Consider the following 26,372-nt stretch of genomic DNA (forward strand, 5'->3'; position numbering starts at 1 on the left):
TAATTTTTGTTTTTGTGATAGAATAAAGTAAATGAGTCAAAACTATTTAAAATAGCGCTATTATACCTAAACTAAATATTTAAATGCTAAAATATGGAAAATCTTGGGGAGGGTTAAAAACATGTCTATAGGGTCGGTACGACCTCTTAATATAGGCTAGCGACAGTGGCTCTAACGCATTGGGTCAGTACCACCTCTTAATATAGGCTTTATTTTTCCCTCGCTAAAGACTTTTTTGAAATTTTTGTGTTTGCCCGACTCTTCGACGGTTCGATAAGAACCTTGATTGTGAGCCGTTATGTGATAAATGAGCACCTCGAGAGGTTTCGCTAGATGGATAAATCATTTCGAAACCTATTTTTTGGAGCTAAAATGATCGAAGCTCTTTTGCTTATGCCGACGGTAGCCTAATTAACCGGTTCTTTTCGAAGTAACTGAAGGCCTGCGATTTTATAGCGACGATCGGGCATCCTCGAGTTGCGTGAATTTGACCAGAGCCTTGTGACCGTAGTCATTGCGTTTGGCCATAGCCTTTTAGTCCCCGGCTGAAGTAGTTTCGGTGTTTACATCGAGGGTATGCTTTTTTAGGGGTCTTACAAGTTCGAATGTATAGCCTTAACTTTAAGATTGGGATTTATGCCTTTTGTAAGGTCTTATAATTTTTAACATGCCTTACCTGAGGTCTTACAATTTTGGTTACTTGGTACAAGTGTAACTCATGCCTTGCTTGAGGTCTTACAGTTTTGGTTTTGCCTTATAGAGGTCTTATAATGTTGATAATGCCTCGTGGAGGTCTTACATTTTCTATTATTTCCATACGAAGGGCTTTCGGGCTCGAGGTTTCCCGCTTAGGGTCCTACGACCTTGAGTTTCCGATTGCTCGATGGGATGATAGTCGACGACAGTCCCCGAGACGTAAAAAGTTTTTTTGTCTCTGGAGCCGTTCTTTGTAAATTTGGTGTTGCCTCATTGAGGGCTTACGAGTTCAAAGTTTCTAACCCGGAGGTCATGTGGCTTCGAGTTTTTGATGCCAGTCCCCAAGTGTTCGAGAGATTTTTTGGCTCTGAAGCCATTTCTCATAAAAGTAGCATACTTATTTGAAGCATGAAGAATTTTTGGTGGTAAAAGATACTCTTTTGATTACTTGGTACAAGTATACATGTTTTCGTCATCAAGGTCTCAATTATTCTATGCGAACACGGTTCATTCTACCGTTTGGCCCAATACATCATTTTCCCATCGAGACCCTTTTTGGCTCATCTTGACTTCTTTGAGAAGGTGCTCTTCCGGGGGGATGCCCTCCAGTGTTCGAGGTTGATTGAAGAGAAGCCTTGAATACATGTTAAGTTCTCCTTAAGTCGTATATAGATGTTGCCTCGTTAAAAACTTTGCCGGTAAAACCCTTCTTAGGAAAAACCCGATCGAAGGAAAAGAGTGCAACGTATGCTTTGAAACCTAAGATCTTCGAGCTGGGCAGCGCTTTGACTATTTTGATTGGACACCTGCACATACGTTAGTGTAATATGTAAATAAAAAGGGAGATGGTTATACCTTAGTGGTGATGGAGCTTTGAGCCTCGATATGCTTCAAACGTTTGCTCCGGGGATGCGGCATGGTCCTTTGCTTGTTTTATTTGGGTTTAGCCGAGAATGTGTCTCGCGATTGCTACTTCACTGTTTGCTTATCCTTTGGCTCCTTCAATGTTGAAGGCATCGATGCCGGTGCCGCGTCGTGCACCGCGAACATCTCTCTGGCTGCGTGCTATTCTCTATACACAGTTTTTATTCCGTCCTCTGTCAAAAACTTCATAATTTGGTGAAGGGTTGATGGTACTGCTCTCATGCAGTGTATCCATGGCCTTCCAAGTAAGGTGTTGTACCTCATGTCTCCTTCGATGACATGGAATTTGACATTTTGAGTTGTGCTGGCCATGTTGACCGGGATGGTGATATCCCCTTTCGTTGTTTCGCTCACCATGTTGAATCCATTGAGGACTCGAGAGGTGGGCATGACCTGGTCGAGCAGTCCGAGCTGCTCCACCACCCTCGACCTGATAATGTTGGCCGAGCTACCTGGATCCACAGACATACGCTTAATTTGAAATGTATTCATAAGAAAAGAAATTACCAAGGCATCGTTATGAGGTTGAGACAGGGTCTCGATGTCCTCGTCGTTGAATGTGAGAGCTTCTTCGGGTATGTAACCCCAAGTTTGCTTCTCCCTGGGGATGGATATTTTTGTTCTTTTGGCAATGGGTTCCTGTGGGATGTCGATCCCTCCAACGATCATGTGGATGACATGTTTCGGCTCATCTGATTCATTTTTCCTGTTCGCCTCTCTTTCTTGGAACTGATTTTTGTCTCGGTCGCTAAGGAACTCTCGGAGGTGCCCTTTTTTGAGTAGCCGGGCTACTTCTTCTCGGAGTTGTCTGCAATCTTCGGTCCTATGATCGTGTCTGCCGTGAAATTCACACACTAAGTTATGGTTCTTCTGTGACGGGTCTAATAATATAGGTCTTGGACACCTGGTCTCTCTGATTTTACCGATGGCAGATACGATGTCCGAAACATCAACGTTGAAGTTGTATTCAGACAAACCGGGTGCCTCCGTTGGTCTTGTGTGTCTGTCGAATATAGCTCTGATTGAGAGTCCCCGAGGATTCTGACCTCGATCTGTCCTTCGATCATTTCGGGGTATGTTACGCCTTGGGGCGTTTCTCCTATCTTCGGTGTATTGTTGGTACCTTTCTTTGTTTGGCCTTGGTTCGTTTGCCGGAACCCTGCTAGGATATACTGAGCCAGAGGGGGCTCCTAGTTGGTCGTCCTCGACCTTGATCTTTGATTGGTATCGGTTGTGGACATCTGACCAAGTCACGACAGGATATTCAACCAAATTCTGCTTCAGCTGCTTCAAAGCCACCGAACTTGGTTCGTTCAAACCTTGGGTGAAGGCCTGGACTGCCCAATCATCGGAGACTGGTGGTAATTCCATTCACTCCATTTGAAAGTGAGATACAAACTCCCGAAGCATCTCATTTTCTCTTTGTTTGATTTTGAATACGTCGGATTTCCTTGTAGCCACCTTGATGGCACTGACATGTGCCTTTATGAAAGAATCTGCCAGCATGGCAAATGACTCTATCAAATTCGGAGCTAGGTTGTGATACCACATCATGGCCCCTTTCGAAAGTGTTTCTCTGAACTTTTTTAGCAGGACGAATTCGATCTCGTCATCCCTCAGGTTGTTTCCCTTCACCGTACAAGTGTAAGTAGTAACGTGCGCGTTAGGGTTCGAGGTTCTATTGTACTTCGGAAGTTCGGGCATTCTGAATTTCTTCAGGATGGGTTTTGGAGCGGCATTTTGTGGGAATGGCTTTTGCACGAATTTATTTGAATCTACACCCTTCAGGATCGGGGGTGCGCCCCGAATTTGATCGACCCTTGAATTGTAGGTCTCCAGCTTTTTGTTATTAGCCTCTGTTATCTTTTTTCCCAACTCGATCCTCTTTGTGAGGTCCTCGAGCATCTTCATAATAGCGGGGTTAGCTGCTGACCCGTTGTTGCTCGATCTTTCCGGTACCTGTTCGGCTCGAGGAGCCGTTTTTGGTGCTGCAGTGCTTGGAGTTTTTGTGTGCAATTGCTAGCTGTTGTGCCTACAACATTTCAAAAATGACGTGAAGTCTAACCTCTCGTTCCTCCCAAAATGGGGTTTTCTGAGCCTCTTGTTGGTCTTCTTGGCGTATACTCATGTTTGTGTGGGAGCTTATGTCAACGTGTTGGGCATTGCGCAAGACCACGTCCATGGGAATTAGTTCTGGTGCATCCTCAGGGTTTCGTGGTGGTACACCAATACCTGGAACAGCTATACCATTCTCTCCATAGTCCTCAAGACCGTTTTTTTCATGTGCGTTTACTGAGTTAGACCTTGAGTTATGTAGTAAACCAGCAAGAAAACAATCACTATTATTTTTATCCCCACGGTGGGTGCCAAACTATTTACCTCGAAAATGGTAATTACAATTGGATTTGATTTTGTGGTTCTAAAAATACGTGATTGTTGCTCCCAAACGCACACGCAAGTATACATGGTCGACAAGTAATATAATGATAAGTTGAGTGTCGAACCCACAGAGACTTGTGTAAACTACTCACTAAATCACTAAAATTGTTATTCAATCCAGCTAAAATCAAAGTCCAATAATACGATTATATTATACTACAATTCTAAATAATAACTAAGTTATCAAGCAACGAGTTGATTGTTGTGTATTCAGTAGAGACAAATATTCCAGGGTTGTGATCGATTCACCATTCGTATTGTGTTCTAATTAACTCTCCCTTTTGTATAATTCACTCATGGTTGCTAATTAACCGATAAATGCTCTCATAGCCTTCTCCCGAAGTACTACTCACCTATTCTCAATAGATTAACGCCTATATTCCTATGAAATCAATCTATTAAGAATGCATTAAGATCACGATATTTAATTAAGCACGATGACTAGGTATATTCCTATCCTAACCACAAATCCGCTCCCCCTAAGGGTTAAGATCATGCTCTCTTCAATTCTTCTCTAATCTAAACACGACTTTCCCAAGCATAGCATATATAGTAAATAGAACCTAACTGCTGGCCAGACAATTAAGCAATTAAACACAGAATTGAAGAAACAACCATATATGAGTGAATTATAATCAAGGTCAAGCTAATATAAAACAACAATATTCATGGCTAAATCACAACCCCAGAACAATGGGTGTTTAGCCACTCATGATGTAATCAAACAATTGCATAAGTGTTGAATCAATTGGAAATACTAGAAAAAGATGAAGAAAACTGAGATGTTCTTACTCCTCAATGTTTCTTGCGTGTATTTTTGCTCCAAAGTGCGTCTCTCCCCTCAAAAATAGGTTTAGTCTTGCTTTTATATCAGTTGGGTAGGTCTAGTGCTGAAATAAACTTGTTTCGGGCAAAATAGGACACATTTCACGTCACCAGCACCCAACCCGGTGCCAGGCGCCCTCCACGGCGCTCCATTATTTGTGCATACTGTTTTTGGCGCCACAGGTGGTGCCAGGCACTGCCTGTGGCGCCCAACTGGCCCTTTTTCCCGGTTTCATTCGTTTTAGCTTCAAATCTTTCACGTTTTGCCCCAAATTGCTCCCGAATCATTCCTACAAGTAAAAACACTTCAAATCAATATAATTCATAGCATTTAACATCCCAAATTCACGAAACAAGAGTAAGATATGAGGCGATATACATAAAAATATATATACTTTAAGCTAAATATCAACACCCCACACTTAGTATCTTGCTCGTCCTCGAGCAATAGGACTATCTAATAAACCCCCAACTACGTACGAGTATCAATTATAGAGGAGTACTTTAACCTTTAACTACACACTATACCCTTGACTATGATCAATACCGGCACACAAGCATGACCACACAAAATTTCACATTCTTCCCGTTTAAGCATGCCCAAGTATAACATTTCAATTCAATCAATTCCAACAACCTATTTGTCACCACCCAACCCCAAAAGCCGACTTGCAACCACTAAGCACCCTCAACTCATGCACTTACCCAACAAGAAAGTTTACAACATTACTAATCATTCATGAGATCATGTGCCCTCACCAACAAACCGAAAGTGAATATAAATTGGTCCACACATTCAAATATGCTTTTGAACATAATTTAAGGACATCACACAATTGAACAAAATTCGCTCACTCTCACAAAGAATTCATATACATCCCGTGGTCGTTCCATAAGCTTGCCCGTAGTGTATATTTCCACTAATTTAAGCTAGCCAAATCTAGGATCAATTAGGACCTTTAGGTTGTAATGTAGGCTAGGGGACGGGTAGGATATATTTAGAAATAGTGATTCACCCTCCTAAGCACTTTAATACACTACATTTACACTTCAAGCACATATTCTTCTCAACCAAATTACTTGCCATATACAACATAGCCCTCTTTTCACTTAAGCACTTCTCTATTTTTTCACTAGCACAACTCAATAAGAATTGGAGGTGTTTTATTTTCTACATACATTCACACTATCATTTTTCTTCTCTTTTCTTTCTATTTTTTTTCACACACTCCATACATTACAGTTCATCGGCTAGTGACTTTTTGATTTCAACTTTAGTGAACCAACGGGCCCTTCCATGGTTCAACTCAAAAGCTACTCCCCAATCTCTAACCTTACTTCTTTTAGCGATTAAGTGCCTTAGGAGGTAAAGTTTCAATCAATATCAAATTAAGAGCAAAATAGGGGTATGTCTTGTATGTGGGTCCCAAAAGAAAGGTCTATAGGCTCAAAGGGGCTAGCAACGGAAAATTTTATTTTTATGTGACAAGCACATCTATGATCAAGCAAGAAAAATGCCTACGTCATATCCTAGATTAGAACAACTTACAATTTCGCTTCAATTAACACACGGGGCAAGTTCTAGACTACACAGGATAGCACAGAAAATCACAAATCCTCACACACACGTTGCACATGACTCAACCAAGAAAGTTATGTTCAACTCTCAAGTCAAGCAAGCACAATTAAATGAGTAATTTAAGCAACATTGCACTATGCGACATACAAGTCAGACAACTGAGAAAAGGCGTCACAAAATAGGCTATTTACTTTACTTAGGCTTCACAATTCAAATCACATACACGGGAAAACAGAATGTATGTCATAGCCTAATGTGCCAACATCAACCATGCCAGTGAGTATCTCAGAACAACTCAGTTCTTTCCTAAACTACTCCTAAAAAGAAATTAAAAGTGCCCGATTTGAGCTACATCCTTGGAAAAGAACTGGTGCCCAAAGAAAAACCAAGGAATACTACCTAGCTATTCTAAGAAAATAAAATGACATATAAAAAAAATCTTTTTGGTGTTTTTAAATTGTACTTTAATCCCTTAAGAAAATTGTCCAAAAGATCCATCCTTGGGAATAGTCTGAGCTTTTTCAACTTTTTTTATTTTTTTATTTTTTTTTGAACCTAGACTATGTCTACTACGAGTTATAAAAGAAAGACAATTATACTCCAGAAAGTAGTTTCCCCACCCCACACTTATATTATGCATAGTCCTCGATGCATGATCATAGAGAAATATTAAAACAAGGGTGAGAAATACTCCCTGAGACCCTCTCAGACCTAGCTCGGACATGATCCTCAATATTAAGGGCTGGGATGACCCTACACTTAAGATCAAACATGCTCCTCAATTTCAACTTTGGGTACTCAGACTTCCCCTACTCTGCAAAAATAAAAAAAACAACAACACAAAACACATTAAAAAGAAATAATCAATTGATAAAAGATACACAGGTTGGGTTGCCTCCCAACAAACGCCTTATTTATAGTCGTGGCACGACTCTGCTACTCTGCTCAGGTTGGGCGCTTTCTCTTCTTCTTTCTCCCATGAATTCTAGCCTTTTTGCGCTCTCTCAGAAAGTCTCCCCTTTCATCTCTGGCTCTTTTCTCAATCATCTTTACACGCTCAGCTAGAAACACGACCTCCTTTAACTCAGTTGTCCCATCTTGATCACTATAATTCACATAAGGACTCTGCTTTATCCCCTTCGATTCTACCACAGTAATCATGCACAAGTCCTAATAGTGCTTAGGAAGCTTAAGTGCCTTGTACACATTAAAAGTGACCTCCTCATCGTCAACTTTCATTTTTAACTTCCCTGCTCTCACATCAATAATTGCTCCACCAGTAGCTAAGAATGGTCGCCCTGAAATAATGGGCACTTCCTCATCTACCTCGTAATCAATAACAATAAAATCAGCAGGAAGAATAAACTTTCCCACTCGAACTAACACATCCTCAATAATTCCTTCGAGCATGACTAGTGACCTATCTGCTAGCTGTAAAGTGATTGTAGTAGGTCTAAGCGCCCCCAATATGAGTTGCTTGAACAAAGGGGATGACATCAAATTTATACTGGCCCCTAAATCACACAAGGCTCTACCAACTTCTTGTTTTCCAAGAGACAAAGAAATTGTGAAACTCCCAGGATCCTTCAACTTAGGAGGAAGTTTACTCTAAACTCTGGCACTACACTATTCAGTAAGTGCAATTGTTTCAAACTCTGCATGTCTTCGTTTGTTTGCCACAATATCTCTGAGATACCTTGCATACTTAGGCACTTCCTGCAAAATTTCCACCAAAGGCAGATTCACGCTTACTTGGCTCAAAATATCTAGGAATTTCTTGTACTTGGCATCATCTTTTTGCTTCTGCAGTCTTTGTGGAAACGGAGGTGGTGGCCTAGTCTCAATTACTGGCTTGGGTCCTTTATCATCTTTCTCATTCCCCTCAACTGGCTTGGGAGCTAATTCTCCTTTCGGATGATCTGTATTATTCTTTTTCTTTGGAACTTCTTCTAGTGCTCTTCCATTTCTCAAGGTAACCACATTGACTTGAGCTTTTGGATTGGGCTCAGTATCACTTGGAAGAGCTCCAGCTGGTCTAGTGGCAAGCTGTCCCATTTGACGCTCCAAATTTCTCACTGTTGTGGCGAGGGCTTGCTGTTCAACCATCACTTTTTTCAACATGTCTTCAAGGTGACTTGAAGGACTCGCTTGTTGTTCAACCTGAGGTGGTCTATATTGTTGTTGAGGTGCTTGAGGCCTGTATTGATTCTGAGTGCCCTGGTTTCCACCCCAAGAGAAGTTTGGGTGGTTCCTCCAGTTGGGATTGTAAGTGTCCCCATATTGATTTGTTTGGCCTCGATTTGTATTACCCACAAAATATACAAACTATGGATTTGCTGGGCATAGATTGCTCATGTGACCCTCTCCACATACTTCACAAAATATTTGAACTTGTTGCACTGGTTGGGCTTGTTGCTTGTTGATACTCAAGTTCATCTGGTTGACTTGATTGGTCAGTGTAGAAATCTGCGTTGATAATGCTGAGACGACATCTAACTCAAGAACCCCTACAGACTTTTGCACTGTGTGTCTGCCTATCTCTCCTTGCCAATCCGGATTGCTCTTGGAGAATTTGTTCAATAATGCATATATCTCGTCAAAGCTTTTCTCCAACACTTGACCCCCTGCTGCAGCATCTACCACGATCTTTGTTTCAGCATGTAGCCCTTCTATGAAAGTGTGAGCTAACACTTCATTCGTCTGGTTGTGATGAGGATAGTCTCTGAGTAGCCCCTTGAACCTTTCCCAAGCTGAGTATAAAGATTCTCCCGCTTTCTGTTTGAAGGCCACTATCTCACTTTTGATCTTTGCAGTTTTGCCTGAAGGAAAGAACCTTGCCAGAAAATTTCTTGCCAAATCATTCTATGATGTGATGGAGTTAGCTGGTTCTGCCTTTAGCCACCGCTTAGCCTCGCCTAACAGAGAGAATGGAAAAAGTGTGAGCCTCACGTAATCTGGAGTGACCCCGTTAGTGATATAAGTATCACTAATCTCCAAGAAGTTCCGAATATGCTATTGTGGATCCTCGTGTGGAAGACCCATAAATTGCCCGTTTCCATGAAGTAACTGGATCATGCTCTATTTCAGCTCAAAGTGCCCAGTGATCCTGGGCTTCACTATACTGGAGGTGACATTAGCAATGCCGGGCATCGCCACCTCCTGAATAGCCATGGGTTGCTCCTCTGCCATGTCCACAGGAAATTGAACAAGTGCCTGAATATTATTCGTATCCCTTGCTTCCCTCAACCTCCTGTGAAATGTTCTCTTAGGTTCAGGATCAAAGCCTTGAAGTCGGTCCTGGCTTCTGACCCTACGCATTCAATCAAAGTTCCTGAGATCTGAGCAACAATTAAGTAACGTTAGACTAGACTAAATAAATAATTAAAGCAAAAACTAGCAAGTACTTAATATTCAAGTCCCCGGCAACGACGCCAAAAACTTGTTGCTCCCAAACACACATGCAAGTATACGTGGTCGACAAGTAATATAATGATAAGTTGAGTGTCGAACCCCCAGAGACTTGTGTAAACTACTCACTAAATCACTAAAATTGTTATTCAATCCAGCTAAAATCAAAGTCCAATAATACGATTATATTATACTGCAATTCTAAATAATAACTAAGTTATCAAGCAACGAGTTGATTGTTGTGTATTCAGTAAAGACAAATATTCCAGGGTTGTGATCGATTCACCATTCGTATTGTGTTCTAATTAACTCTCCCTTTTGTATAATTCACTCATGGTTGCTAATTAATCGATAAATGCTCTCATAGCCTTCTCCCGAAGTACTACTCACCTATTCTCAATTGATTAACGCCTATATTCCTATGAAATCAATCTATTAAGAACGCACTAAGATAATGATATTTAATTAAGCACGGTGACTAGGTATATTCCTATCCTAACCACAAATCCGCTCCCCCTAAGGGTTAAGATCATGCTCTCTTCAATTCTTCTCTAATCTAAACACGGCTTTCCCAAGCATAGCATAGATAGTAAATAGAACCTAACTGCTAGCCAAACAATTAAGCAATTAAACACAGAATTAAAGAAACAACCATATATGAGTGAATTATAATCAAGGTCAAGCTAATATAAAACAACAATATTCATGGCTAAATCACAACCCCAGAACAATGGGTGTTTAGCCACTCATGATGTAATCAAACAATTGCATAAATGTTGAATCAATTGGAAATACTAGAAAAAGATGAAGAAAACTGAGATGTTCTTGCTCCTCAATGTTTCTTGCGTGTATTTTTGCTCCAAAGTGCGTCTCTCCCCTCAAAAATAGGTTTAGTCTTGCTTTTATATCAGTTGCGTAGGTCTGAGCCGAAATAAACTTGTCCCGGGCAAAATAGGACACATTTCACGTCACCAACACCCAGCCCGGCGCCCTCCACGATGCTCCATTATTTGTGCATACTGTTTTTGGCGCCACAGGTGGCGCCAGGCACTGCCTGTGGCGCCCAACTGGCCCTTTTTCCCGGTTTCGTTCATTTTAGCTTCAAATCTTTCACGTTTTGCCTCAAATTGCTCCTGAATCATTCCTACAAGTAAAAACACTTGAAGTCAATATAATTCATAGCATTTAACATCCCAAATTCACGAAACAAGAGTAAGATATGAGGCGATATACATAAAAATATATATACTTTAAGCTAAACATCAGTGATTTTTTTTATGCTAGTTGTTAGGCAGCAAATGCTAAGTGTGGGACTAGAAATTAAGATAAAACCTAGAAGGCAGTAGGTTAAGCAAACCGAGTGGCTGAGAATCGGGGCTTCGAACTGGCCTATACGGGGCCTTGAGGTCGAGCTAAGCGTTAGGCAGTTGTAAGCACATGATTTTTGCCCTATATGAATTATTCCAACAAATTCAAAACAAAATAATTTCTTTCAGTGTTCGCAATTTTGTGGACTTTTGTGGCATTTGCTGTTAATTGTTCGCGTTTTGTTTGTGCGTTTTAACTAGTGAAAAATTCAAAAATATGTTACATTTATATTTAGGGTTAATTGTACATTTTAGGATTAATTAGAAAATTAATTGTTGCATAAAATGAAAAAAATCATAAAAATTAGTTTAATTTGCACTTTTAATTTTAGCTTCGATTTTGAGTAGCTTTCTTTTGTTAATTTGTTTTTAATTAATTGTGTTAATTATCATTTTAAGTTTAATTAGTATTTTTTTAGTTTTAGGAATTAATTTTGATTTTAATGAAATTTCAAAAAAAAGGGAAAAAGGAAAAAGAGTCTTGAATTAATTTTGTTTTGAATAGAAATGAAAAGGGTTGGGCCAGTTTTCAAACTAAAACTCCCAGGCCCAAATCTCCCAATGAGAAACCCGTCCAAACTACCTGAAATCTGGCCCAAACCCAGACAGTATCCGGCCCAAGCTGGTAGTCTCCAAGACCTGTAAAACGACGTAGTATGAAAGCGATACTACGTCGTTTTGAGTTCAGCTCCATTAAATTGATCTCAGCCGATCATTTCTCAGCATCCAATGGTTGTGAAACCCCTTCTCTTTTAATTAAGGTTGTCCGAAACCCTTTCTTCATCTCTCAGACCTCTCGTCTCCCACCACCGCCCACCACCCACCGGAATTCGCCACCGGTGGCGGTGTATCGCCAAACCCCACCAAATCTTGACCATATCACCCCCTTAGTCCCCTCATCCCAAATCTCTAGCCCGTTACCTTCGAATCATAGCCTAGCTTGTCAAATCTCAGATCAAAGACCAAAGTTCCATGAGCCTTAATCTTGCTCCCCTTGTCAGAGTTCAAACATTTCTGGGCCGATAGTGGCTCGAAGTTTATGCTAGCCAACTTTTCTCCTCGAGAACGAGTGACTAGCATGGACTTCAATTCGTTTCGAAGCTCATCGGCCTCATGCAAGACCAAAAACCAGCAAGTCTATTACACAATGCCTGTCTTCGATAGCTTCAGTATGTGTTTCTCCTTCTTTATATCATTTTTTTCTAATTTCAGTTGAATTCTCGTTAACATAGTTCATTGAGAATATAATTGGGGTTAAATACTCTTTAGTCGCCTGTTCACTGTTTATTTTGTATGATTCATTTGTTTGGTTTTACCCGATTTTTGTTTATAAGGTTCAAATTATTGCTAAATTGATTAAATATTTTTTTTCTTTGTGGTTTAAATCATTTGAGTTCCTTGAGACTCGTTTATTTTCCCTCCCTGCATTTTTCTTTCGTTTGACCTGAACATCCCGGGTCATTTGAGCTTCAATGCTCTTTGATTGATGGTCTGAAGTTGTAAGTTTGGGCTGTAGTATACAGACCCATGGGTTTGGGCTGGGTCTTGGGATAACTTGACCCAATTTTGGTTGCCTGAGGGTAAATACAGGGGTCAAGGGTCAATTTAGGGATTTGAGGTTTGAGGGAATCATTTTCTGTTAGCATAGAAGGTTCTAGAGGATAAGCTGAGAGCTGAGGGTTTCAGATATTTTTTTAAAAGGTTAAAAAGGGTAAAAAAAAACTAAGAAAGAAGGGGTAGAGAGAGAATTAGTTAGCTGTACTAGGGCTGCCTTAGGAATGCCTATATATGATCTCTTTCCCTTCATTTCCAAGCAGCTTTTGAACACTCCAAAAATACTGAAAAGCAAAAACGGCTGAGAGAAGTTATTCTGAAAATACATTGAAATTTATGCATCTTTTGGGGTGGGAATTAGATCTGAATCTGCTCCCTAATCTTGAGTTTCAACTGGAATTTAAAAAGCTTCAAAGAACTCTGGTTTTATCTGGGTAAAAATGGTTTAAAGAGCTAAAATTGCTGGATTTTGGGAAACTGTTTGATTTGGTTTTACTGTTGACCTCTGCTGCTATACCTGCTACCTTGGTGTTTCTTTAAGCTGATTCTCAAAGATCTTTGTTTATCTTTGTTGTAACCAGGTACTCATTCGACCTCAATGACATGTTGAAATGGAAATGAGAATGTTGATGATACCATATTTTACGGCAGTCTATTTTTGATTATTTGGTTCTGTATTCATGTAGTCTTGTTAAGTGGTTATGTGTTCATTGAGTTGTCATTACTAAAGCATTTGTAACGTGGATGAGTAATTTGGTCTAGTATGGTTTGAGTTATGGGCTAATAAGAGTGTTTCTAGATATATTTAACCATGCTTTTGGTGCTGTTGGTTTTAATGTGAGATTGTGTTCAGAAGTTAGACATGTGAGCCTTGTTAATTAACTTGTGGTTATTTACCTCTTCCAGATTTTGGTTTAGGCGTTTGAACAAATTCATTGCATGTTATTGTATTTTGATTGCTAATTCGAATGGCTGTAATACTCTACTGAAGCCACTATTTAGTTTCAATGTTGATTACTAGTAGTTCTGACTTTAAGATGCATAAGATTGGCTATTCTTTGAGCATGAAGTGTGCTATGTTGCAATACAGGAAAATCTCTTATTTGATTTAGGTGAAATCAACCTGTGTTTGCTTTCTTTTCAAGGTTTAGAGTTAGGCAGTTCCAAGTCCATTGTTAATAAATGAAGTCTTTTTGAAACCTTAAATTGTTTTCTTCTTGCTGGAAATTCGAATTGGTGACTTTCAATGATGAAACGACCTGCATATGAGCTGTTGATAATCAGGAACTGTAACTTCATTTCAGCATGTATGTTAGCATCAAGAATGTGCTTTGCATTGGCTCATGGTCGTTGGTGTTTGTTCAAACTCTAAATCTCCATAACAATGTAGTTTACTTCAAGTATTAGTTTTAAATCTTGAAATTGGGCTGCCATCGTTGGCCCAGTTGATCAATTTCCCCTTCTGTGATTAGATTATCAATCTATGCTTCATGATTGAGCCCAGTTGTCTCTCGTGCTGGCAGGCAGTAATGGGCTGCCAGTCGTTGGGCTTACGGCCAGCCTAGGCCTTTCAACAATCAAACATTGGTTTTGTCTATTACTAGCTCATTAGTTATTAAAGTCTAGCTTAAACATTGGCTTAAAATAAGTAGAAATTCCCTTATGTCTTTTAATCAATTAATTACGCTCATTAATTGGTTGAGGTGCGCCATATTAGCCAAACATACATTTTATGGCCCTCGAAAGAGTAGTTAAAACATCCTTTGAAATTAGAATCGAGGCGCACTATTTAGCGAATTTTCCATGGCCCTCATAAAGTTAAGAATGCATAGTTGCTTTAGACGCGTTATTTTAATAAATAACTTCCTCAACTCGGGTGTGCATTTTATGTGACCCAAATCCAAATCTTAATAACGTTGAATAAAATGTGTTTCAGACTGCGGGTGCATTTCATGTGGCGCGGTCCAAAGACATTTTTAGACGATGTTAAATCTTCTTTAAAACAAATAGCGGTTTTTTTTTTAAAAAAATTATTAAAATGCACATAGGTTCAAAACGTTTTAAAATCAGATAATTCTGCCAATTATAGCAGTTGAGCGACCGTGCTAGAACCACGGAATTCGGGAATGCCTAACATCTTCTCCCGGGTTAACAGAATTCCTTACCCGGATTTCTGTGTTCGCAGACCGATAATAGAGTCAAACTTCCTCGATTCGGGATTTTAAACCGGTGACTTGGGACACCATAAATTATCCCAAGTGGCGACTCTGATTTCTAATAAATAAACGATCCCGTTTCGATTGTCCTTTAATTGGAAAAACTCCCTTGTATTTATACCCTTTGCGGGGTGTAGCAAAAAGGAGGTGTGACATCTCTTGAGACTCTGCTGGGTATTGAACCCAGAATCTCTAGTTCAGCGTTCAAGAATTCGAGCTTAGAATAATTGTTATAGTTGGCTGTATCCATTATTTGATTTTGTTACATGATTTGGGCCTAATGTGCTAATTGATTGCTTTTAGCACTTTGATATTCCGTGAACTGTATATAAACTGTTGTGAAATCCCTCTTCTCTCTGAGTTTTCTAAATCATGAAGAAGTGTGCACTTCGTGTGACTTCTTTTCTATTAGAGTCATGTTCTAAATTTAGAACGAGGTTCGGACAAGTTGCAAAGCCGGTGAAGCTTCTGTATTCCCGGTACGCTGCCCCCCTCGGCTCGAGCTGTCCACTCGGGTAAGCCAGGTCTAGAACAGTAAACCCAGGTTTTGAACTTAGTATAACAAGACCTCATGCCGGATCCCTAGTAGGAACGTTTGTTTGCATCATGTGCATTTTGGCTTTGGAGACTCAACACAGGGGTTGGGTCTGTCTAGGACAGGTGCACCCAAAACAAAAAGACCATCCTGATGCATCCTACTTGCTACTTGTGCATTTATGTGCTTCGGACTTGCATGCTGACCGGTTTATGAATATTGGGAAAAGTTGAGGAAAATAGCAGTATGAGGGTTAAAGAGAGTTAATCGCCTCTTCTAAAAAGAGAGGAGAAACAAAGGTTGGCGTTTTCAAAAATAGTTTTATTTGCCAATGAAATGAAAAAAATAGTCGTTTTCAAATAAAAAGTAGTTTGTTTTATTTGCCCGAACTATGCCAGTTTGATTCTCACAGGGTGTGAGATTCGTAGGCAACCCCCATTGGGTCCAACTTCCTTTTTGCGAAAGTAGCCAAAAGAACAAAAATTTTACTTTAATTTGAAAATAATTAGGGTGATGCCATTCTTGTCAGAAATAGTCGAATGTCCCTAAAAGGGCGCCGGAAGGCTGTTTTTGCAAGAACAACCACTTTTGTCACTTTTAAAGGTTTTGGTTGGTTACCTGACACAGCCTTAAAATCTTCGTTTTTGAAGTACTGAAAGGCCGTGTTGGCAAGGCCGAATGTTTTGTGGAAATTTTGAAAAATGGTCATTTCTCTTAAGTCAAAACGAGTCATGGTTGTCTTTTAATTAAAATCACCTTAATAAATGTGCATGATGAGCACAAATCAAAATGAACCTTTCTCAGTCCGTGAAGAGATCCTTTTGGAGCTACATATGTAGTGGTATGATTTGGGGGCGACAGCAGGAAAGTTGTGACAAAAGCACTGGGCGGTCTTATTGGGCTATTGAAGGTCAAGCCCAGAAAAGACGTGATTGAGGCCTTGATACAGTTTAGGGACCCAGCATATAATGTGTTCCACTTTGCGGATTTTGAGTTAACTCCTACGTTAGAAGAGATAACAGGCTATGTCGGTTTCGAAGGGAATCTCAGAAGTCAATACCCGGTAGTACCAAAAATAGTGACCCCCCACAAATTTTTGGACTTGTTAAGCATCAGTCGGGACACCCGAGACGGAAATCTGGCCAAAGGATTTTGTACCTTCTACTTTCTGTATTGACGTTACGGGAATCCCCGTGGCTTCGAAACGCCATATACTGGTCTTACTCACGCTGGAAATCAAGACAAGTGGGAAGCTCGGAGAGGATTAGCTTTCATAGTGGCATTCCTGGGTATCTTGGTTTGCCCGAGAAAAGGCGGGAACATAGAGATGGGGCTAGTAGGGAAAGCCGACTTTATGATGAAAAAAGCAAATAGGACTATAATGCCACTGATCTTAGCAAAAATTTACCGAGCTCTCACTCTCTATCGAGAAGGAGCGAAATTCTTTGAAGGGTGCAATATGCTATTACAAATATGGATGGAGGAACACCTTTGCCACCGTCCCGGATACTTGAATTGCGGTATGACTGGCCTCGAGTGCATTGAAAAACATGAAAAGCGAGTAGAGGGTTATAAGTTTCAGGATGGTACGGAAGCATGGAATGCTCATTTAAGATCTTTGACCGCAAATAAGATCGAATGGACATTCAGGTGGCTCGCGGTCAACGAAGTAATCTATATGTCGGCTGAGGTGTATTTTTTGCTATTAATGGGTCTTCAGAGTATCCAGCCTTATGCTCTGCACAAACTCTTACATCAGTTGGGCCAATACCAGACCATCCCACACAATGAAGATTTGAGTCAGCAAGTCATTGAGTTAGATCCAAAAGCTGCCTTCCCAGAAGAGAAAGTGCGCCGGATTTGGCATCAGTGCAGATTCTTAGGGCCTAATACTCAAGTACGAGACCTATACATAGGCGAGGTGGAGCCTAGTTATACTGCTTGGTATGGTAAAAGATCCCGAGTTCAATACAAACCTGACAGGCCCGCAAAGAGGCCCCATGTCCAACAATTCACTGATGGAGCACAAGTGCAATGGGATTGGCTGACCAAAGAAAACGAGTACAGGGCTACCATAAGCAAATTGGAAAAGCAAGTCAGAGAACTTCAATTCGAGAATAGCTTACAAGTCGCGGCAGATGAAGGAGAAAAGAAAAAGCTAGCCAAAGAAAATGAGGCCCTTCAAGCTTAAATTCAGAAAATGAAAGTAGCGGCAGAAAATCCAGCTCGAAGCGACAAAGATGAAAAACTCATAGCTAACCTGAGGCAGAAAGTAAATGACTATAGTTTTGATTTGAACAAAGCAGAAAGAAAGGTACGTCTGGTTAAGCAATTGAGAGAAAGGTACGACAATGAGGTCGCAAGGTTAAAGAAAAGGGTCATCGTCATGGAAAACAAAATGATCAAACAGGCAAAAGACTTCAAAGTTGAAAGGGAACATTGTTATACAGCATTGGCGCAATTAGAAATAGATTTGCAATAACTTCAGGAGCAAAATCAGGCGGCTGAGCAAACTTTGGAAGCCAAGGCCCAGCAGATTGGGCGTTTGTTACAAGAAAAAGGCGCCATAAGAGAGAGAATTAGAAGCATTGCTGACTACATCGTTATGAAGTGCCAGATTTTTGAGGATATGACCTGCACTACCTTCTTTGCAGTAGTAATGACATTTGTTAAACAGATAATGAATGACTTGGATAGACTTCAAAGGGAGCTTGCATATAGGCCTGCGACGAGACCGAACGATGTCCCGCGGGCACCAGGAGCATTGATGTATTCATGATTTTTTCGATTGAGTCTGCATTTCCCTTTTTGTTAAGCGTCTGTCAGTCATGTTGAGTTTTATATTTTCTTTCTGCTAGAGTTTGTCAAATTGTTTTAGAGTCTTTATTTTCTTCTGTTGGAATATGATGTCTATTTTCGGAGTCTGTATTTCATCTTTGCATCGAAATCTGTTAGTCTTTTGGAGTTTGTTAGTTTTGAGTTTTGTAATGGAAGTATTTGTTTTTATGAAAACTGAAAATCCCAAAAATGTTTTATTTCGCACTTATCTCCAAGAACTACGCTTGGTCTGATTCATGCAGGGTCATGATACATAGGCAATCTCCATAGGATTCGACCGTAACCAAATAAATAAATAAAAAAAAGAAAGAAGAGAAAGAGGATAAGAGGAAAAACAAGAGAGTAAAGAAAAGAAAAGAGCAGAAAAACAAGAAAGAAAAGAGAGAAAATAAGAAATCAAGAGAGAGTAAAAACAAAGAGAGAATGGAAAGAAAAGGAAAAGAAAGAAAAGGGGGAGGTTTGTTGTTAAAAGAAAGAAAAGGCCGGGATGACGCATGCAACCGATCAAATATATAATAGAGACAGTTAACTATTTAGGTGCATTCACACCCAATGTGCGGTTACCAATCTGTTAAAGCCTAATCGCTAACAAGGTTGTTGTTTGATGTATTAAGTCGAGGCAGGCGGTTAGTTGACTGGCATTCTGGCAACTCACTCATACAACACCCAATCGAAAGACAGGCTGGATATGGCCAACCAGGAACCGGAAACAAGTATTGTCGACCCATCGAAAGAAGTGGAAGAATTGGACGTTAATGCAATGAGGGAAGAAATGTATAAGCTAAAGCAACAGATGGCTGAAATGTACCAAGCCTAGGCGAAAGGGCATCCACCACCGGTTTATCCCGCCAACCCTGCTTATATACCACCATCAGCCCAACCTCCGGAGCCTCCCATTGTGAACCCATCTCCAGCCTTTCCCATCTACCAACAATGCCATGGCGCCACTTCCCATACTTCTCAAGCTCCACCACCCAAACAAGTCCCATACCCTCCTCCACCAATTATACCTGTTTTTGTGGCACCTCCTCCTGCCCCATTACACCGATCTTCCAGTGAACCCCTGTTCCAAACTCATGATAACCAGTACTATCCCCCTGAACCTACCTTCAAAGTTCTAGAGCCATGTCCTTACTCCCCTCATCTTGATCTCCCGGCAGAGACCGAGATGCCACCCAAAAATCCCGAGCATGAAGAGATGATCAGAAAGGTCAAAAGCTTAGAACAGTCATTCCGAGATATGAGAGGGTTGGGAGATCAAGTAAGTGTGGCCTATAAGGATTTATGCCTGTTCCCAGATGTTCAGTTGCCAGCGGGGTTCAAAATGCCCAAGTTTGATATGTACAATGGGCATGGTGACTCGGTAGCACACTTAAGAGGATTATGTAGCAAGATGAGAGGAGCAGGTGGAAGAGATGAATTGATGGTGGAATATTTCAGCCAAAGTTTGAGTGGATCGACTTTAGAATGGTATACCAGACAAGATCACAACAGGTGGTACACATGGGACGATTTGGCCCAAGCCTTCGCCTGCCATTTTCAGTACAACCTCGAAATTATCCCAGATCGTCTGTCATTGACAAAGCTTGAGAAGAAGCCTGGTGAGAGCTTCAGAGAATATGGATTCCATTGGAGAGAGCAAGCAGCGAGGGTTTACCCTCCGATGAAAGAAAGCGAGATGGTTGATTATTTCCTGCAGGCTTTGGAACCCACGTATTTCAGTCACTTGGTGTCAGCAATAGGTAAGTCCTTTAATGAAGTCGTGAAAATGGGAGGCATGGTTGAAGAGGGACTCAAGTCCAACAAGATCATGAGTTATTCAACAATCAAGGTGACCACTCAGGGCATTCAAAACGGTACTGGGGGTGTGCTCGGGAAGAAGAAGAAGGAGGACGTTGCGATAATTGAGTCGGGAGCTTGGGTTGGATCTAGGAACCTTCCCCGTTACTACAACCAGCCGCGACCCTATCCCTAAACTTACCCCCACACTCCATATAACCCACTACAACACTATTACCCACCGCCAGATCCCTATTTTTCTATCCATCACGCACAAAACTATACACAGCAGCCTGCTCACTCACAATGGCGTGCGCCAGCTCCACAAAACCCATACCAAGCTCCACAAAATAACTATCCACCCCCAAAGGCCTACAGAAATCCTACTGGAATGAGTTTTCAACCCAACCAAGCCTTTACGAATGAGAGGTTGCAGAAGCAAAAGACTTTCACTCCATTGGGAGAATCATATGCTAGTCTATTCCACAGTCTAAGACAGTTGGGTATGTTGAATCCGATCGAGGCTAAATTGCCGAATCCCCCTCCCAGAAACCTTGACCACTCGGTGAGTTGTGAGTATTGTTCAGGGGCCTCGGGACATGACACAGAGAAATGCTAGAAACTAAAACAGCCATTCAAGAACTCATTGCCACCAATGAGATTGAGTTCCAAGCTCCGGAGGCGCCCAATATCAATCAGAATCCCTTGCCAGCTCATCATGAAACAAATATGATTGAGATAGTGCATAGGGGAGGGGAGCCTAAGAAGCCTTCGCAAACCGTCATGATGATTCGGGCTAGTGAAGCCAGGCCATTTGAAAAGTCAACCAGTGAGAAGACTGTGATCAAGTTGAACAGGGCAAATAATGAACCCTTTGTGGAGGTCAAGAAGGGGTCCTCAAGTGACGTTGCAGGAAGACATGAAAAAGCAAAAGTGGTTTTGCCCGAAGTGACGAATAAACCTGTGGTAATTGTGAAGGGAGCCCCCACAGATCCTGTCATTATCAATTTGGTAACTTAATCACCAATAGTTAACAGCAAGGCAGTACCAAGGAATTATGAACGAGTGACAGTGACTTACAAGGGGAAAGAGGTTAGAGAAGGAGTGTGTGAGACTCATGGTTTGACTCGATTGGGGAGATGCTTCTCCCTCGAAGAGTTGAGAAAAGCTAAAACCTCAAAAGATAATCCAATGTTGGTGAAGAAAGTGGTGACTGAGGAAGAAGCAGAGGAATTTCTGAGAAAGATGAAAGTGCAAGACTATTCCATTGTGGAGCAGTTAAGGAAGACACCAGCTCAGATCTCGCTCTTGTCATTATTGATCCATTCAGACGAACACCGTCGGGCTTTGATGAAGATCTTGAACGAAGCCCATGTCCCTGACAAAATCTCAGTAAACCACTTGGAAAAGATAGCTAATAAGATATTTGAGGTAAATAGAGTCACTTTTTCTGATGATGAGTTACCCGTGGAGGGTACCGAGCATAATAGAGCCCTCTATCTGACGGTGAAATGCGAAGATTCCATGGTTACTCGGGTACTGGTTGACAATGGGTCTAGCGCGAACATTTGTCCTCTCTCCACATTGAACAATCTGCAGGTGGAGGATGAAAGAATTCACAAGAACAGTATTTGCATTCGGGGATTTGACGGTGGGGGGAAAGATTCAGTCGGGGACATAGTGCTTGAGCTCACAATAGGGCCAGTTGAATTTACCATGGAATTCCAGGTGCTTGATGTGGTTGTTTCGTACAATCTGCTGTTGGGACGACCCTGGATCCAAGCTGCCAAAGCAGTCCCGTCTACTCTGCATCAAATGGTCAAGTTTGAATGGGATCGACAGGAAATTGTTGTACACGGCGAAGATAATTTGTGTGTGCCCAATGACACTATTATTTCGTTCATAGAGGTTGATGATGGCAAGGGACCATGGGTTTATCAGGTTTTCGACACAGTATCGATAGAGAAAATTCCAGAAGGAAAGTGCGCTCCAACTCCAAAGATGGCTGCTGCATCAATCATGGTAGCTGTTGAAATGTTGAAAAATGGTTTCATACCGGGCAAGGGTTTGGGTGCATCTCTACAAGGTATTGTGCAGCCAGTTTCTCTTCCAAAGAATCTGGATACTTTTGGTCTGGGGTTCAAGCCTACCATTGCAGACATGAGAAGAGCTAGAAAAATGAAACAAAAAGCATGGGCATTGCCAAAGCCAATCCCGCGTCTGTCCAGATCATTCGTCAGGCCAGGTATCAGAAAACAACTGTTGTTAAAAGTTCCTGGATCACTGATTGGTGCTGATAGAGACTTGGAGAAGGGGTTTGAAAGGTTATTCTCCAAGGTTAACATGGTTCAGGCTGGGGAAGGGTCCAGCAGGGCAGATGTGCAATTCATGGGACCACATGCAAAAGTCAACAACTAGGAAGTTACTCCTCTTCCTACTCGGAGGGAGTCTTGATAGTGGGTTTTGATTTTCTTTTTGTTGTCTGGATTATTCCAGGGTCTGTAATTCAGATATTATGTTCCGTCCAGTTGGATGTGTTAAAGCCCTGTTATCTTTAAATTCAATGAAATGCAATTGTTCCTTTTCCTTCATTTCTTCTAATTTTATTTTGTTTTCTTCTTTTGTACAGTTACTTTTATGCTGATATCAATGACATGACATGACATGCATGAGGAATCTTCGGCCCAGTTTTAAAAGCCAATCTAACTCTGAAATAATAATACAAGAAATTGAGTGTGATGACGAGTTGGAAATTGATGATGATGAGGCCTATGAAGAAATTAGTAAGGAACTAAGTCATTTTGAGGAAAAGCCCAAACCTAATTTGAGCGATACAGAAGCAGTTAATCTAGGGGACCAAGATAATGTTCTTGAAACTAAAATAAGTGTACATCTGGAACCTCAACTCAGGGAAGAGATAATTAAAGCACTATTCGAATACAAAGATGTTTTTGCATGGTCCTATGATGACATGCCAGGTCTGAGCACTGGTTTAGTGGTTCACAAGTTGCCCATTGACCCGGCATTCCCTTATGTCAAACAGAAGCTGAGAAAGTTCAAAACAGATATGAGTGTAAAGATCAAGGAAGAGGTCACCAAGCAGTTCGATGCCAAAGTCATTCGGGTCACCCGGTATCCCACCTGGTTAGCCAATGTTGTGCCTGTACCAAAGAAGGATGGCAAGACCAGGGTGTGTGTTGACTATCGGGATCTCAACAAGGCGAGTCCAAAAGACAATTTTCCATTGCCGAACATCCATATCTTGATCGATAATTGTGCCAAACATGAGATTGGTTCTTTTGTGGATTGTTACGCGGGTTATCATCAGATCTTAATGGACGAGGAAGATGCAGAAAAGACGGCATTCATCACGCCGTGGGGAACGTATTGCTATCGGGTCACGCCATTTGGCTTGAAGAATGCTGGAGCAACCTACATAAGGGCAATGACAACAATATTCCATGATATGATACACCAGGAAATCGAGGTGTACGTGGATGATGTGATCGTGAAGTCTAGAAAGTAGTCTAACCATGTCAGGGATCTGAAGAAGTTCTTCCGAAGGCTTCGCAGGTACAATCTCAAGCTTAATCTTGCAAAGTGTGCTTTTGGGGTGCCATCTGGAAAGTTGTTGGGGTTCGTAGTCAGCTGTCGGGGCATTGAACTGGATCCATCGAAAGTCAAGGCCATCCAGGAATTGCCACCTCCGAGGAACAAGACCGAGGTGATGAGTTTGTTGGGGAGATTGAATTATATCAGCAGGTTCATCACTCAGGTCACGACAACTTAAGAGCCTATCTTCAAACTGTTAAAGAAAGATGCTGCGGTCAAATGGACAGATGAATGTCAGGAGGCATTTGACAAGATAAAGGGGTATTTGTCAAATCCACCCGTGTTGGTCCCGCCAGAACCAGTGCGACCTTTGATTCTATTTTGATGGTTCTAGACAATTCATTCGGCTGTGTATTGGGTCAACATGACATCACTGGCAGCAAGGAGCAGGCCATATATTATCTTAGCAAGAGGTTCACATCTTACGAGGTTAAGTACACTCAGCTTGTGAGGACGTGTTGCGCCTTAACTTTGGTAGCCCAGAAGTTGAAACATTATTTGTCCTTTTATACTACTTACCTCATATCTCACTTGGATCTATTGAAGAATATCTTTCAGAAGCCTATGCCCATAGAGAGGCTTGCTAAGTGGCAGATCCTGCTCACAGAGTTTGACATTGTCTACGTGACTCGAACTGCAATGAAGGCACAGGCCTTGGCGGACCATTTGGCCGAGAACCCGGTTGATGAAGATTATGAACCTTTGAAAACTTATTTCCCTGATAAAGAGGTGATGTACATTGATGAGTTGGAGCAAGTTGAGAAGCCGGGATGGAAACTTTTCTTTGACGGGGCCGCAAACATGAAGGGCGTAGGGATAGGAGCAGTACTTATTTCTAAAACAGGGCAACACTACTCTGTTACGGCTCAGCTTCGTTTTTACTGCACCAACAACATGGCTGAGTACGAGGCATGGATTCTGGGTTTGAGGTTAGATGTGGATATGGGTGTCCAGGAAGTCTTGGTCTTGGGTGACTCGGACCTCCTGGTGCACCAAATTCAGGGAGAATGGGAAACACGGGATTTGAAACTCATACCATACAAACAATGTTTGCATGATCTTTGTCAACTGTTTCAGTCAATAGAATTCAGGCATATCCCAAGGATCCATAATGAAGTCGCCGATGCTTTGGCTACTCTAGCATCAATGTTACATCATCCATATAAGGCTTATGTGGACCCTTTGTAGATTCAGGTCCGTGATCAGTATGCTTACTGTAATATGGTAGAAGAAGAACTTGATGGGGAGCCATGGTTCCACGATATCAAAGAATACCTCCGGATGAGGGTGTATCCGGTACAGGCCACAGGTGATCAGAAAAGAACAATTCGACGATTGGCAAGCGGATTTTTCTTCAGTGGAGGGGTGTTATACAAAAGAACTCCAGATCTTTGATTGCTAAGATGCATAGATGCTAGACAGGCCACAGTTATCATGACTGAGGTATACTTCGGGTTTTGTGGACCGCATATGAGTGGGTATGTTCTGACAAAGAAGTTTCTCCAAGCAGGTTATTACTGGCTCATTATGGAGCGAGATTGCATCAGTTTTGTGCTCAAGTGTCATCAGTGCCAGGTGCACGGAGATTTGATTCATTCCCCTCCATCTGAATTGCATACCATGTCGGCACCATGGCCCTTTGTTGCTTGGGGCATGGATGTCATTGGGCTAATCGAGCTAGTAGCATCAAACGAACATAGGTTTATCCTGGTAGCCATTGATTATTTTACCAAGTGGGTTGAAGCGAAAACTTTCAAATCTGTGACCAAGAAAGCAGTGGTCGATTTTGTGCATTCAAATATCATCTGTCGGTTTGGGATTCCGAAGGTAATCATCACAGACAATGGCGCTAATCTCAACAGTCATCTGTTGACAGAGACATGTTAGCAGTTTAAGATTATACATCGCAATTCCACCCCATACCGCCCTAAGGCGAATGGAGCAGTCGAGGCAGCCAACAAGAATATAAAGAAGATACTTCGAAATGGTGGAAGGTTCTAGACAATGACATGAGAAGTTACCTTTCGCATTGTTGGGTTATCGCACTACTGTTCGCACTTCAATAGGGGCCACTCCTTATTTGTTGGTGTATGGCACGGAGGCAGTAATACTCGTAGAAATTGAAATCCTATCCCTTCGGGTTGTCGCTGAGGCAGAAATTGATGACATTGAATGGGTCAAAACCCGCTTGGAGCAATTAAGTCTGATTGATGAAAATAGATTGGCAGCAGTATGTCACATCCAATTGTACCAACAGAGAATGGTGAGAGCATATAACAAGAAGGTACGTCCACAGAAGTTCGAAGTGGATCAGTTAGTGTTGAGACGTATCTTGCCTTATCAGGCTGAAGCAAAAGGAAAGTTCGCCCCAAATTGGCAGGGGCCATTTGTCGTAACTAGAGTGTTGTCCAATGACGCGTTATATTTGACAGATGTAGAAGGGAAATGTGTGGAAATGACTATCAATTCCGATGCAGTCAAGAGATACTATGTATGATTTCTTTGTTTGATTGTACTTGTTTGTATTTGGCATATTTTGAAGATTGAAATGACGAAGACGTTTTGTTCTGCTACCTAAACACTTTATCCATCGTCACCCC

At 41.4% G+C, this 26,372-nt stretch overlaps 3 protein-coding genes and 1 non-coding gene across 4 annotated transcripts; 1 reads left to right on the plus strand and 3 right to left on the minus strand.

Moving 5' to 3' along the window:
- Positions 1–1,761: 1,761 nt before the first annotated feature.
- Positions 1,762–2,991, minus strand: LOC138879713 (uncharacterized). Its single transcript, XM_070159347.1, has one exon. The coding sequence runs from the start codon at positions 2,989–2,991 to the stop codon at positions 1,762–1,764; it is 1,230 nt and encodes a 409-aa protein (XP_070015448.1).
- A 4,642-nt stretch (positions 2,992–7,633) lies between these two features.
- Positions 7,634–7,960, minus strand: LOC138879714 (uncharacterized). Its single transcript, XM_070159348.1, has one exon. It carries the CDS (start codon positions 7,958–7,960, stop codon positions 7,634–7,636), a length of 327 nt encoding a protein of 108 aa, XP_070015449.1.
- Positions 7,961–8,089: 129 nt separating this feature from the next.
- Positions 8,090–9,781, minus strand: LOC138879715 (uncharacterized). Its single transcript, XM_070159349.1, has 3 exons — positions 9,586–9,781; positions 8,837–9,282; positions 8,090–8,680 (listed from the first exon to the last, which is right to left on the minus strand). Exons 1-3 carry the CDS (start codon positions 9,779–9,781, stop codon positions 8,090–8,092), a joined length of 1,233 nt encoding a protein of 410 aa, XP_070015450.1.
- On the plus strand, positions 9,165–9,271 carry LOC138880543 (small nucleolar RNA R71). The gene has a single exon (XR_011403277.1). It is a non-coding gene; the product is annotated as a small nucleolar RNA R71 (small nucleolar RNA).
- Positions 9,782–26,372: the final 16,591 nt, after the last annotated feature.

The sequence above is a fragment of the Nicotiana sylvestris genome, chromosome 10, assembly GCF_000393655.2.
Source record: "Nicotiana sylvestris chromosome 10, ASM39365v2, whole genome shotgun sequence".
In the NCBI taxonomy this organism is placed as follows: Eukaryota; Viridiplantae; Streptophyta; class Magnoliopsida; order Solanales; family Solanaceae; genus Nicotiana; species Nicotiana sylvestris.

Bases quoted from the DNA above. Each gene is read 5' to 3' on its own strand.
- LOC138879715 (XM_070159349.1), bottom strand. From the start codon at position 9,781: ATGCGTAGGGTCAGAAGCCAGGACCGACTTCAAGGCTTTGATCCTGAA. The intron at 9,283-9,585 runs GTATAGTGAAGC...TCTTTCCTTCAG, and splicing joins CATTGCTAATGTCACCTCCA to GCAAAACTGCAAAGATCAAA. The intron at 8,681-8,836 runs GTATGTGGAGAG...GGTGGAAACCAG, and splicing joins AAGTTCAAATATTTTGTGAA to GGCACTCAGAATCAATACAG.
- LOC138879714 (XM_070159348.1), bottom strand. From the start codon at position 7,960: ATGTCATCCCCTTTGTTCAAGCAACTCATATTGGGGGCGCTTAGACCT.
- LOC138879713 (XM_070159347.1), bottom strand. From the start codon at position 2,991: ATGGAATTACCACCAGTCTCCGATGATTGGGCAGTCCAGGCCTTCACC.